The sequence below is a fragment of the Bufo bufo genome, chromosome 2 (assembly GCF_905171765.1).
Source record: "Bufo bufo chromosome 2, aBufBuf1.1, whole genome shotgun sequence".
Taxonomy (NCBI): Eukaryota; Metazoa; Chordata; class Amphibia; order Anura; family Bufonidae; genus Bufo; species Bufo bufo.
Genome location: NC_053390.1, coordinates 30,035,294 through 30,049,600, shown reverse-complemented (window position 1 = coordinate 30,049,600; position 14,307 = coordinate 30,035,294). Strand labels below are relative to the sequence as shown.

Genomic DNA, 14,307 nt, shown 5'->3' with positions numbered 1-14,307 from the left:
TAGACGATCGGGAAGCAGATCCGTCTCACAAATGCATTGCAATACCGTTTTTAACTTTTTCGCAAAACTGGATCCTTTTTTCCAGAGCACTTGGGGCCGAATCCGGCATTAATGCATTTCAATGTATAATAATGCCGGATACGGAATTCTGGCAAGTGTTCCGGAATTTTGGAAGGAGAAAAAACCGCAGCATGCTGCTGTATTTTCTCCATCCAAAAACTGTACAATGACTGAACTGAAGATATCCTGATGCATACTGAACGGATTGCTCTACATTCAGAATGCATTAGGATAAAACTGATCATTTTTTTCTGGTATTGAGCCCCTAGGATGGTACTCAATACCGGAAAAGTTTAACGTAAGTGTGAAAGTACCCTAACATGGTTTCTTTTCATCTGATAAGTTTTAGAATTTGATTTCCTTACAAAACATTTTTCCCATATTATTATTATTTATTATTAAAGCGCCATTAATCCCATAGTGCTGTACATATAAAAAGGGGTATATATACATAATACAGACAATTGCACTAAGCATAAACAAGACGAGTTACAAACTGGTACAGAAGGAGAGAGAGCCCTGCCCATGAGGGCTTACAATCTACATGGAATGGGAGAAGGACACAGTAGATGAGGGTAAGGTTGGTCATGGCGGTATAGAGGCCGCAGGTTTTCTGGTTGTAGGATTGTCTGAAGAGGTGGGTTTTTAGGTTTCTTTTGAAGGATTCCACATTAGGTGAGAGTCTGATATGTTGAGGTAGCAAGTTCCAGAGTGTGGGGGATGCATGGGAGAAATCTTGGAGGCGATTGTGGGAAGAGGTGATAAGAGGATAGGAGGAGGTCTTGTGAGGATCGGAGATTGCGTGTGGGGATGTATTGGGAAAGTAGCTCAGAGATGTAGGGAGGGGACAGGTTGTGGACGGCTTTGTATGTATTTGTTAGCATTTTGAACTGAATTCACTGGGCAGTGGGGAGCCAGTGAAGAGATTGGCAGAGGGGAGAGGCAGAGGAGTAACAGGGTAAGAGGTGGATTAGTCGGGCAGCAGAGTTAAGGATAGATTGGAGGGGCGCGAGAGTGCTAGATGGAAGACCACAGAGGAGAATGTTGCAGTAGTCTAGGCGGGAGATGATGAGGGCATGTACAAACATTTTTGCAGATTCAAAGTTAAGGAAAGCGCGGATGCGGGAGATGTTTTTGAGTTGGAGGCAGCAGGTGGTGGAAAGGGTTTGGATGTGCGGTTGAAAGGAGCGGGCAGAATCCAAGGTCACTCCAAGGCAGTAGAATTGTTTGACCGGGGAGAGTGTGCAGCCATTGATCGAGGGGTTGAGCAAGATGGGGGAAATACGATGAATTCTGTTTTATCCATGTTAAGTTTTAGGAAGTGAGAGTAGAAGAAGGATGATATAGAAGATAGACATTGTGGGATTCTGGATAAAAAGGTGGTGATGTATGGACCAGAGAGGTAGATTTGTGTGTCGTCAGCATAAGAGTGATACTGAAAGCCATGGGACTCTATGAGATGTCTCAGGCCAAAAGCATAAATAGAGAAGAGCAGGGGTCCTAGGACAGAGCCTTGTGGGACACCAACAAAGAGGGAATGCGGCGAGGAGGTGGTGTGAGAGTGGGAGACGCTAAATGTCCGGTATGTGTGGTATGATGTGACTCAGGAGAGGGCCAGGTCAGTGATGCCAAGAGATGAGAGAGTTTGCAACAGAAGGGAGTGGTCGACAGTGTCAAAGACAGAGAACAGGTCAAGGAGAAGGAGTACAGAGTAATGTTTTATGGTTTTGGCTGTTAGTAGGTCATTGGTGACTTTGGTAAGGGCAGTCTCAGTCAAGTGGTGGGAGCAGGAGGAGAGGTGAGAGGACAGTTTCGAATGGACATGTTGTTCAAGTAGCTTTGAGGCATATAGAAGAAATTACATCAAATCAGCTTCTCTCCTGTGTGACTTGTCTGATGTTCCTTTACCGCCTCCCGACCGCCTAACGCAGGGATGCGTCCTGCGGGCGGTCGGTTTGTTCCTCATAGACGCATCGGCGCGTCATCTCGCAAGACGCGAGATTACGCGCATAGCCGGCCCGCACATGCGCAGTGCGGGCCGGGAAAAGTTGCAGGAGAAGTTCGTCACCAGCCTGCCAGCCAATGATCAGCGCTGGCAGGTTGGTGACTTTTAAAAAATCGAATGACAAGCCATTTAACACATTATATTTATAAATATAATGTGTTAAATGGCTTCTGTGCTCTCTGCTGGGTCCTTTTCGTCAGGTTGGTCCCAGCAGAGAGCACAGATCACTGAGTACACCAAGCACAACACATTTAGCCACAGATCACCTCCCATCACCCCTGTCAATCACTAGTGAAAGGGAAAAAAGTGATCAGTATTTTACTGTTAGGTTTAGATTAGTTTAGGCCCCTTTGGCAGGTAGCTTCAGTTAGCGCCCAGCCCACCACACCGCACCGCAGTCACAGATTCGCTGATTAGCGTATCGCTAATCAGCATTGGTACTTTTATAGTATCTGTAAGTGATCAGAACTGATCACAGTCAGATCTATAATAGTATTAGTGTCACCTTAGCTCGCCCTCCACCCAAAACGCAGTGTTTGCCCGATCAGGCCTGATCGGTCGCCCCACACATGCGTTCACCCACGCCCGCCCCGCCGCAGTGACAAAATTTTATATATTTTTTTTATCACTGCACAATCACTACACAAGCACTGCGGCGATAAAAAAAAATCCGTTTTTATATTTTTTAGCAATTGCAGCGGCTTCCTGTACTTCGCTAGCCTCCCATTTTTAAGTCAGGCTTGCTTTTTTTCTTGGGTAGTCTCAGGGAATACCCCCTAAATTTAGTTGACCAAATGGCAAGGAAGGGGTATTCTTCTGAAGAGGGCTACAGGCTTCTGACCCAGTCGGATGAGGAATGGGAACCCTCATCTGACGAATCCAGCGGGTTAGAATACGAACCTGTAGAAAGCAGTGGCAGTCTGACCCAAAGTTCGGACGATGAGGTTGAGGTCCCTGATACCACCAGGCGTAACCGTCCCCGTGTTGCTAGACCACAGGTTGCGCAGGATCCGTTTCAAGGGCAGCAGAGTGGGGCTGGTGCTGTCGGATTACGTGGTGAGGCATACACCAGCAGCGCAGCCCATTCTGGACCTAGTACCAGCACTGCCGTAGAACATGGTGAAGTTGCGAGCACCAGAGGGGCAGTTGAAGCTGGTACGGTGGCACGTGCAGTAGTTCCCCCGTCGCAGCCACTGCACAGACAGGCCCGTAGAGCCCCTAGAGTCCCTGAGGTGCTGGCAAACCCTGATTGGCAGCCCCCATCTTCAGCCGCACCAGTAGATCCCCCTTTCACCGCCCAGTCTGGAGTTCGGGTTGAGACAGCTCAGATCGGATCAGCACTGGGGTTTCTTGAGCTGTTCTTCACTGCGGAGCTCTTTGACTTAGTCGTGGCAGGAAGAAACCGGTATGCCACTCAATTTATAGCCGCCAACCCGGGAAGCTTTTATGCCCAGTCTTTCCGGTGGAAACCCGTCCAAGTTTCCGAATTTCAAATTTTTCTGGGCCTTCTCCTCAACATGGGCCTGACAAAAAAGCATGAATTGCGGTCATATTGGTCCACGAACCCAATTCACCACATGCCCATGTTCTCTGTTGCCATGTCCAGGACACGATTTGAGACCATCCTGCACTTTCGTGATAATAGCACCTCTCGTCCCAGAGGCCACCCAGCTTTTGACCGGCTCCACAAAATTCGGCCCCTCATAGACCACTTTAACACCAAATTTGCAGATTTGTATACCCCTGAGCAAAACATCTGCATAGACGAGTCCCTTTACCGGGCGCCTTGGCTTCAAACAATACATCCCAATCAAGCGCGCCCGGTATGGGGTCAAATTGTATAAGGTCTGTGAAAGGGCCACAGGCTATACGCACAAATTTAGTGTCTATGAGGGTAAAGATCAGACCCTGGAGCCGGTCGGTTGCCCTGACTACCTGGGGAGCAGTGGGAAGACAGTCTGGGACTTGGTGTCACCCTTATTTGGCAAGGGGTACCACCTTTATGTGGACAATTTCTACACAAGTGTTCCCCTCTTTAGGCATTCATTTCTAGAACAGATTGGCTGCTGTGGCACCGCGCGACCTAGTCACCGGGGCTTCCCCCAACGGCTCGTTACCACCCGTCTTGCAAGGGAGGAGAGGGCTGCCTTGTGTAACGAAGAACTGCTCGCGGTGAAATGGAGAGACAAGCGTGACGTTTACATGCTCTCCTCCATTCACGCAGACACAACAATCCAAATTGAACGAGCAACTGGAGTCATTGAAAAGCCCCTCTGTGTCCACAACTATAATTTGCTCATGGGAGGGGTGGACTTCAATGACCAGATGTTGGCTCCTTATTTACTCTCCCGCAGGACCAGACGCTGGTATAAGAAGGTGTCTGTATACCTAATTCAATTGGCTATGTACAATAGTTTTGTTCTCTACAGTAAGGCTGGGAGAACAGGATCCTTCCTCAAATTTCAGGAAGAGATCATCGAGAACCTCCTGTATCCAAAAGGTTCCGTGGCTCCAACCACCAGTGTAGTGAGCCGTCTACACGAGCGACATTTCCCCAATTTTGTTGCTGGTACCTCAAACCAAGCGCCACCCCGAAAAAGATGTTGTGTCTGTAGCAGGAGTGGAATAAGGTGTGACACCCGCTATTTCTGTCCTGACCACCCTGCCCTATGCTTAGGGGAGTGTTTCCAGAAGTACCACACACAGGTACACTTAGTATAGAGATTGCGTGACACAGGACAGGCACACAGGGGTCTTAGGGCCCTTTCACACAGAGCTGCTGAAAACCTCTCCTTTCACCTGGGCGATTTGTGCTTTGCACATTGTCCCATGGGGAAGGAGAGGTTTGTCCTATAAAAGGTAATAAAATAAAATAAAAATCACAGGTAAGCAAAAAAGTTCATGTTCCAAAAGTTCAATAAAGTTTATAAAAGTTAATGTTCTGTTTCAAATGTTATATAAAGTTAATGTTAATAAATTTATTGCGTTGCGGCCTGTTTTTTTACCTTCTAGGTGGACCAACCGATGAACCAGCTGCAGCACTGATGTGCATTCTGCCAGAAGCATTGCGCTGCTGTCAGATTACACAAAAGTCGGTGTATGCGGCGCTGCAAGACGAGATTTCTCCTCTCCAGTAAAAAAGATACGTTTGCCGAGGCTTATGAGCTGAGGAGCGGTGTTCATATGCTTTGGCAAACACTTTGTATATAAAAAAAAATTATAATTCCGGCAATGATTTATTCATCCACATCGATTGATGTGAATGGAGAAATCGGGTTTGCCAGGGCATACGGGCTGAGTAGGTTTGGATGTTGGGTGGAGCTCCTATGTCCTGGCAGATGCCTTTCCCCTCCTTTTTTTTTTTTGCCAATTTTTTGGCAGAGACTTTTTCATCCACATTGATCGATGCGAATTAAGAAATCTGTGCCGTTAATTTTTTCTTTCAGCCCAGAGGCTGAACGAAAAAAAAAAATCTCATTACCCGTATGCTCAATATAAGGAGAATAGCAGAAACTCCTAATGCTGGCCATACATGTAATGATTGTGGAGACCCTCAAATGCCAGGGCAGTACAAACACCCCACAAATGACCCCATTTTGGAAAGAAGACACCCCAAGGTATTCGCTGAGGGGCATATTGAGTCCATGAAAGATTGAACTTTTTGTCCCAAGTTAGCGGAAAGGGAGACTTTGTGAGAATAAACAAAAAAAAAATCAATTTCCGCTAACTTGTACCAAAAAATATATTCTATGAACTCGCCATGCCCCTCGCGGAATACCTTGGGGTGTCTTCTTGCCAAAATGGGGTAACATGTGGGGTATTTATACTGCCCTGGCATTTTAGGGGCCCTAAAGTGTGAGAAGAAGTCTGGAATCCAAATGTCTAAAAATGCCCTCCTAAAAGGTACTCATTGGAATTTGGGCCCCTTTGCGCACCTAGGCTGCAAAAAAGTGTCACACATGTGGTATCGCCGTACTCAGGAGAAGTAGGGCAATGTGTTTTGTGGTGTCTTTTTATATATACCCATGCTGGGTGAGAGAAATATCTCTGTAAAATGACAACCTTGTATAAAAAAATGGGAAAAGTTGTCTTTTACAGAGATATTTCTCTCACCCAGCATGGGTATATGTAAAAAGACCCCCCTAAACACATTGCCCTACTTCTCCTGAGTACGGCGATACCACATGTGTGACACTTTTTTGCAGCCTAGGTGCACAAAAAGGCCCAAATTCCAATGAGCATTTTTTACGCATTTGGATTCCAAACTACTTCTCACGCTTTAGGTCCCCTAAAATGCCAGGGGAGTATAAATACCCCACAAGTGACCCCATTTTGGAAAGAATAGACCGCAAGGTATTTCGTGAGGGGCATGGCGAGTTCATGTAAAATTGTATTTTTTGTCACAAGTTAGTGGAATATGGAGACTTTGTAAGAAAAAAAAATAATAATCTTTTTCTGCTAACTTGTGACAAAAAATAAAAACTTCCATGAACTCACTATGCCCATCAGCGAATACCTTAGGGTGTCTACTTTCAGAAATGGGGTCATTATTGGGGTGTTTCTACTGTCTGGGCATTGTAGAACCTCAGGAAACATGACAGGTGCTCAGAAAGTCAAAGTGCGTAAATTCACATTTTTGCACCATAGATTGTAAACGCTATAACTTTTACCCAAACCAATAAATATACACTTATTGCATTTTTTTTTAATCAAAGACATGTAGAACAATAAATTTAGAATTTTTTTTATATAGAAATGTAGTTTTATTTGAAAAATTTTACAACAGAAAGTGAAAATGTAATTTTTTTGCAAAAATTTCGGTCAATTTTAATTAATATAAAAAAAGTAAAAATGTCAGCAGCAATGAAATACTACCAAATGAAAGCTCTATTAGTGAGAAGAAAAGGAGGTAAAATTCATTTAGGTGGTAAGTTGTAAGACCAAGCAATAAACCGTGAAAGTAGTGTAGTGCAGAATTGTAAAAAGTGGTCTGGTCATTAAGGGGGTTTAAGCTAGGGGAACTGAGGTGGTTAAGTTCTGCTTTAGATATAAAACATTTCCCACATTCTGAGCACGAAAATAGCTTCTCTCATGTGTGACTTCTCTCATGTCTAACCAGATTTGACTTATCTGAAAAACATTTCCCACATTCTGAACATGAATAGGGTTTCTCTCCTGTGTGAATTCTCTCATGTTTAACAAGATTAGATTTTTGTTTAAAACATTTCTCACATTCTGAACATGAAAATGGCCTCTCAGCTGTATGATTTCACTCATCTGTAATAAGATATTATTTTTGTTTAAAACATTTCCCACATTCTAAACATGAGTATGTTTTCTCTGCTGTGTGATGTTTCTTGTGTGTAACAAGATGAGATTTATTTGTAAAGCACTTTCTAAATTCTGAACAAGAGTATGGCATTCCCATTGTGTGAATTCTCTCATGACTAACAAGTCTTGATTTCTGTGTAAAAGATTATTCACATTCTGAACATGAATATGTTTTTTTTCCTGTGTGACTTCTCTTATGTTTACGAAGATTTGAATTTGCTGTAAAGCACTTCCCACATTCTGAACATGAATATGGCTTCTCTCCTGTGTGAATTCTCTCATGAATAACAAGACTTGGTTTATCTATAAAGCATTTCCCACATTCTGAACATGAATATGGTTTCTCACCTGTGTGAATTCTCTCATGTTTAACAAGATTTGATTTATCTGTAAAGCACTTCCCACATTCTGAACAGGAATACGGCTTCTCTCCTGTGTGAATTCTCTCATGTTTAACAAGAACTGATTTTTGTTTAAAACATTTCTTACATTCTGAACATGAATATGTTTCTCCTGTGTGCATTCTCTCATGATTAGCAAGATCTGATTTTCTATTAAAACATTTCCCACAATCTGAACATGAATATGGCTTCTCTCCTGTGTGAATTCTCTCATGAATAACAAGATCTGATTTATCTATAAAGCATTTCCCACATTCTGAACATGAATATGGTTTCTCACCTGTGTGAATTCTTTCATGTTTAACAAGATTTGATTTTTCTGTAAAGCACTTCCCACATTCTGAACAGGAATACGGCTTCTCTCCTGTGTGAATTCTCTCATGTTTAACAAGAACTGATTTTCTATTAAAACATTTCCCACAATCTGAACATGAATATGCCTTCTCTCCTGTGTGAATTCTCTCATGTTTAACAAGATCAGATTTTTGTTTAAAACATTTCCCACATTCTGAACATGAATATGTTTTTTCTCCTGTGTGACATCTCGTATGTCTAAGAAGATTTGATTTCCCTGTAAAGCACTTATCACATTCTGAACACGAATAAGGCTTCTCTCCTGTGTGGATTCTCTCATGGGCAACAAGGTCTGATGTTTGTGATTTTTTGTTCCCACATTCTGAAAATGAATATGGTTTTTCTCCTATGTGACTTCTCTCATGAATAACAAGACTTGCTTTATCTTTAAAACTTCTCCCACATTCTGAACATGAATATGGTTTCTCAGCTGTGTGAATTCTCTCATGATTAACAAGATTTGATTTTCGTGCAAAACATTTCCCACATTCTGAACATGAATACGGTTTTTCTCCTATGTGACTTCTCTCATGTCTAAGAAGATTTGACGTCTCAGTAAAGCGCTTCCCACATTTTGAACATGAATATGGCTTCTCTCCTGTGTGAATTCTCTTATGTTTAACAAGATCTGATTTTTGATTAAAACATTTCCCACATTCTGTACATGAGTATGGCTTCTCTCCTGTGTGAATTATTTCATGTTTGACAAGATCAGATTTTTGATAAAAACATTTCTCACATTTTGAACATGAATACGGTTTTTTTCCTGTGTGACTTCTCTCATGTCTGAGAAGATTTGATTTCTCCGTAAAGCACTTCCCACATTCTGAACATGAATATGGTTTCTCGCTTCTGTATGTAGAAATGCCTGCGCTTTCTGAAACCACTTTACCACACTGGAGCCTTTTACCCCCTTTCTGACCTGTACTTGTGGTAACAATCTGTGATCGGTCAGGAGAAGGTTCCTCATAATTAGAGGGATTAGATAACAGATCTGTATTGTGAAGTCCAAAATGTACATTGACGTTTTCTCCTGAAGAGCGCTGCATGATATCTTCATCTTCTGCTTTATAATTTTGTGATAACATGATGTTTTCTTCAGAATTCTTACTGGGATTTTCTGTTAAGATAAAAAAATAAAAATAAATTCCAAACCGCAGGAAAAACATATAACATTCCTATTAGGCTGTAATTAAGATCCAGCAGTAACTACAGGTTGAAAAAATTACACATGTAATTTCAGCCTTATAACGCTTTCTATACACTGACAAAGTTCAGGATTCTGATCAGTCCCCACATTCCTGAACACAAACTGCATTATTGACTAGATCTCTCAGGTGGATTCACAAAAAAAATAATGTTATAATGCCCACCTAAAGCTTAATTGTCAAGCACTTTTCAGTGCACCTCCTCCACTGCTGCTACTGAACTTTCACACATGCTCAGTACAAGCTTCATTTTTCCTGGTTCTGCACTGAGATCCTCCATTTTCCAGCAGCTGTTTCAGTTGGAATTGCAGCTTCTAATTCCATCTACTGCTTATTTTCCTGCAGCCTGTACTGAGCATGTGTCAAATATCAGCAGCAGATTCCCAGTGGGCTGTGTTGTCTGGAACTTAAGTGAGTTGCCAGTTCTGGTGGCCCCTGTAATTTATACGATTTGCTGCCTGCGGTAGGCTCTTTAATCTGTATGACTTATCATTGCCATGTCACTCCATGACATATTTTCTCCTCCACAGTCCTGACACAGGGGCCAACATGAAGATGTTCTGTGTGGGTGGCACTAACATTACAGACTGGTTGCTAGTTAGCCCCGCCCATCTTTTCTTAACGGTGTCCAGTTAATGCTTCATTTAGTGTTGGAAAGAATTGCAATTTTTGTCCCGTCTCACCTCCTAAAAAATCGAATTATGTTTCAAAAGTATTTACTGGTAATGTTGAACGGAAATACATAAATATGCAAGTGGATAAAGCAAAAAAGTACAATAAAGAAAGCAAATAAAGGAGTTATCTGTAGAATAATGATAGGGGCTGTGTCCTCCCACCCCTCGGCCAACTAGGGATATATGTAAAAGAGAGAGCGAAGAGAGAGAAAGAGGAAACCCCCCCCCTCTTACAGTCATGGGGACAAAAAGTAGGGGACATAGCACAAATCATCCATAGATTCCATATCTTAGAGAACTGTTTTCTAGTTTCCGAGAGGGTCACTTTTCATAATTTGGTTAATTCTCTGGATAACTGCTAAGATGAATAAATAGGGGGCCTCTATCTGGAAGCAACATGTATGCACGCGACCATCAAAATATATAGTAAAAATGTATACGTTGCATTAATATATAAGACCTAATAGGTAGACAAGAGCTGACAGAGGGACATCTATGAACGACCTCAAACAGTCCTTTCTGAATACTGGCCCAAAATCTATGAACTATAGGACAGGTCCATCATATGTGAAGGGTATTACCTGTCTCTTGGCATCCCCTAAAACAGGGATGCTCAATCTTCGGCCCTCCAGCCGTTGTAAATCTACAACTCCCACCATGCCCTGCTGTAGGCCGATAGCTGTATGCTGTTCAGGCATGCTGGGAGTTGTAGTTTTTCAACAGCTGGAAGGCCGCAGGTTGAGCATGCCTGCTCTAAAACATAAAGAAGAGAATGACTGATATATAATATGCAATCTGGAAGGTACCAATTGCACCCTATGAAGTACCTTCAGCAAGGTTTCCGTCAACGTCACCTGACAACCTTCATTGCTGATCACCGTACAACATTCATTCCATTGTTCCAGAGTAAGAGTGTCCCCCATATACGATTTCCATCAATACATGTATCAGAAAGAGTGGAATTGACCATGGAATAAATGAAAGAAAGGGATCCTTTTTCTACTCCTTTATACTGACAAAACCTCTAAAGGTGGTATATTCAACCATCTTATCTCTCGGAACTAAGGAGGTTAAAAAAAAAATGGAAAAGTTCACTGGGTGGGGGAGAAAAGCAAGAAAGAAAATAGTCCCTGGATGTGAGTTTTGAGTTGAGCAGGAAATCTCCAATCTGGCGTAGTTTGGCATGCTTCCACCAAAGAAAGATAATCCAGGTGAAAAAGGCGGTTCTGGAATATAGGCAGCATCGTTGATGTTGTACCCTTTATTTTAGATTTGAAATGGAATGTCTGCCATGGCTGAAGCATAAAGAAAGGGACTTTCACAGAAGGGTCCATATCCGCTAGGGGAATGTCTGGGGCCAAAATAAAAGTGAGTGGACTCACTGGTGCTAGGAGATCAGACTCTAAAAGCACCCATTGTGGGGGATTAGAAGTTGCAGGTGTCATCACCAGTTGAGATAACCAAGCCGCTATAATATTACCTGTAGAGGTGAGGCATAGAGAATCCTCCTACTTTTTTATGGAGGTGCAAAATTCATCTGGAGATCCAGGGGCGATTGTATGCCCATTTAAACCAGAAAATCTAATTTTGAAGGAGCTTCAGTGCAGATTCCGAAACAAGTACCATAAGGTTTCTAAAATAATGTAGGATACAAGGCAGTGTGACCATCTTCACAGTATGGATTCTGCCCAACCAAGAAGAAAATTCCAGGAAATAAATTCTTGACATAATTTTGGGATAAGGCGAACATATTTCCATTTAAAAATGGAATCAAGAGAGTTAGGTATATTTACCCCCAAATATGGTAAGTATTCATCTTAAGTTTTGAATCCAAAATGAACAGCGAATCAACTCTTTGTGTCTGGGATGGCTTATTACAGTGTAAAACTTCAGATTTAGAAGTTTGAATATGTAGTCCTGACATATGACCAAAAACGGTGAGCCTATCTAATAATTTGGGTAACAAGGTCACTGGATTAGGAACGTTACACATGTCATCCGCAAAAAGATTTACTTCATACGAACTCTCGTTAGCGATTATCTGACGAAAAATCGGGCAGTGTAATACAGGCTTTAGACTTTGTATTAGCCCGCTAGATAACGTTACATATTTTCCTCACATTATCAGGGGCTTTTCTACCAGGGATGAATCCCACCTGGTCAGCGTGTATTAAAGAGGGGAGGAAACGATTTAGGCGGGTAGCCAATATGGAGGTGAAGATTTTCAAATCAATGTTAAGTAGTGTTGAGCACGAATATTGAAATAGCTCATTTTTATTGCAAATATCGCCACTTCGAGAATTCGCGAATATTTAGAATATAGTGCTATATATTTGCCATTTCTTTCCATCTGAACACATGATTCCTCTCTGCTTCTTGCTTGCAGGCCAATGAGAAGGAAGCAATGTCAAGTTCACAACAATACTTAGTGCACCAATCAGTAATCTGTAGTCATACCTGCTAAAATATGAAGTTGCACGTAGTGCGAAAAAAAATTCTCATCACTGCCGATTAGCGCAATTGCGAATATATTGGAGCACTTGACTCTATCTGCATATAAAGCTATTATAATGTTCTGCCGTGCCAACCATTTTCTCCAGTCTCAGAAAACTTATACCAGCTTGAAAAATGTAGCCAAAGTGACCCAAGCCTGTTTTTCATGTTATGAATTCACATTACACGATTTTTACATGGCTGAATTATCGCATTCGATAAAATAATCTCAAATTCTCGAAATTCGCGATAATATGACGAATATTCTACAAAATATTTGTGAAATATCGAGAATTTGAATATAGCCCCTGCCGCTCATCACTCTTAAGGAGGGATATTGAGCTATAATTTCCCGGGAGTGAGTGATCTTTGTCAGGTTTAGGGATTACTGTAATTAATGCAGTTAAAAGATCTGAAAGTAGTGGACCACCCTGCACCATATAATCACAGAAACTCTTCAAATGTGGCAAAAGAATATCTTTACATTTTTTAAAATAAAGTGAAGAGAACCCGTCCTTTTCCAGTGATTTCGCACTTTTCAAGGACATTATAGTGGAGTCTAGTTCCTCATCACTGATGGGGAGATTAAGAGTGGCAGTGTCCGAAGGCAACAGTTTTGGAATTGGTAAATGAGCTAAAATTGAAGACACCTCAGAAACAGGAGCATCCATAGGGTCAGAAAACAGCTTTTGGCAAAATGCATGGAATTGGTGATATACCGTATCTCGACAGGATTGGATGTGATGTGACCTGACCTCTCTCATCTCAAATTTGATAGATATATTAATTTGCTGGCAGGTGCAAAGCTGCACTGTAAGCATTTTATCCAGTTTGTTGGCTAATTTATAAAATTTTGCCTGGGTCCATCCATGCGCCTTTTCAGTACGGTATAAGAGGGTGGCAATCAGCTGTAGTTTAACATCACAAAAAGCTTAAATAAGATACAGTGAAGGTTGTCTTTGATTAGCTAGTGCCAGTCGGAATAGTTTTTATTCTGAATCTTATTATGTTCTTGATTTTTTAAAATATTTTAATGGCCGGCTTCCTAGTTTTTAAAAAATAAATAAATAAAATAAAATGAAATGTGCGTTCATACGGGTCCCCCTCCTCAGCCCTCATCACCGCAGGCCACCCTGTCTGTGTGGTCCCAGCCTGGGCCCGTGTCCTTTTTCGGATAAGGAGGACCTCGCATAGTTCCCAATCTGACCTTCGGGGCCATTTGGTTGATAATTCTACACCTTCGCAAGTCCCGTGGACGACAGCTGAAGTATTCCCAATCCACCCTCCAGGTCGTTTGGTTGATAATTCTCCACTTGCGCAATCCAGTGAAGGACCTCTGCAGGATTTCCAATCCGTCTTCTGGGGACGTTTGGTTGATAATTCTCCGCCTGCGCCATACAGTAGAGAACCTCTGGAATTCCCAATCCACCCTCCTGGGTCGTTGGTTGATAATTCTCCACCTGCGCAATCCAGTGGGGGACCGCTGGAACTTTCCAGTCCACCCTCCGGGGTTGTTTGGTTGATAATGCACCGCCTTCACGATCCGGTGGAGAGACCTCTAGAAGGTCCCATTCCACCCCCTGGGTAGTTCGGTTGATAAATCCCCACCTGTGCAGTCCACAACTGCCAGGGGCGAGATTCTGAGGGGTAGCCCTACGCGCAAGCGTACCTCAGCAGGACATCTTTCTCCTCGAATATCTCGCACCCCCACCTTTCCTCCCTGGGTCACGCTCAGACACATCCTCCCTCACAGGGAAGGACCCGTCCGGAGGAGAGGGGGG

General features: G+C 42.5%; 1 protein-coding gene across 1 annotated transcript in view; it reads right to left on the bottom strand.

Moving 5' to 3' along the window:
• Window positions 1-7,154: 7,154 nt before the first annotated feature.
• Window positions 7,155-14,307, bottom strand: part of LOC120990681 (zinc finger protein 260-like) — a 48,283-nt gene continuing 41,130 nt past the window's right edge. Inside the window, exons 3-5 of the mRNA XM_040419588.1 lie at window positions 9,142-9,271; window positions 7,559-9,073; window positions 7,155-7,324 (exon numbers count right to left, since the gene is read on the bottom strand). Of these exons, the coding sequence (XP_040275522.1) occupies window positions 7,155-7,324; window positions 7,559-9,073; window positions 9,142-9,271 (1,815 nt within the window). The remainder of the gene's footprint in view (window positions 7,325-7,558; window positions 9,074-9,141; window positions 9,272-14,307) is intronic.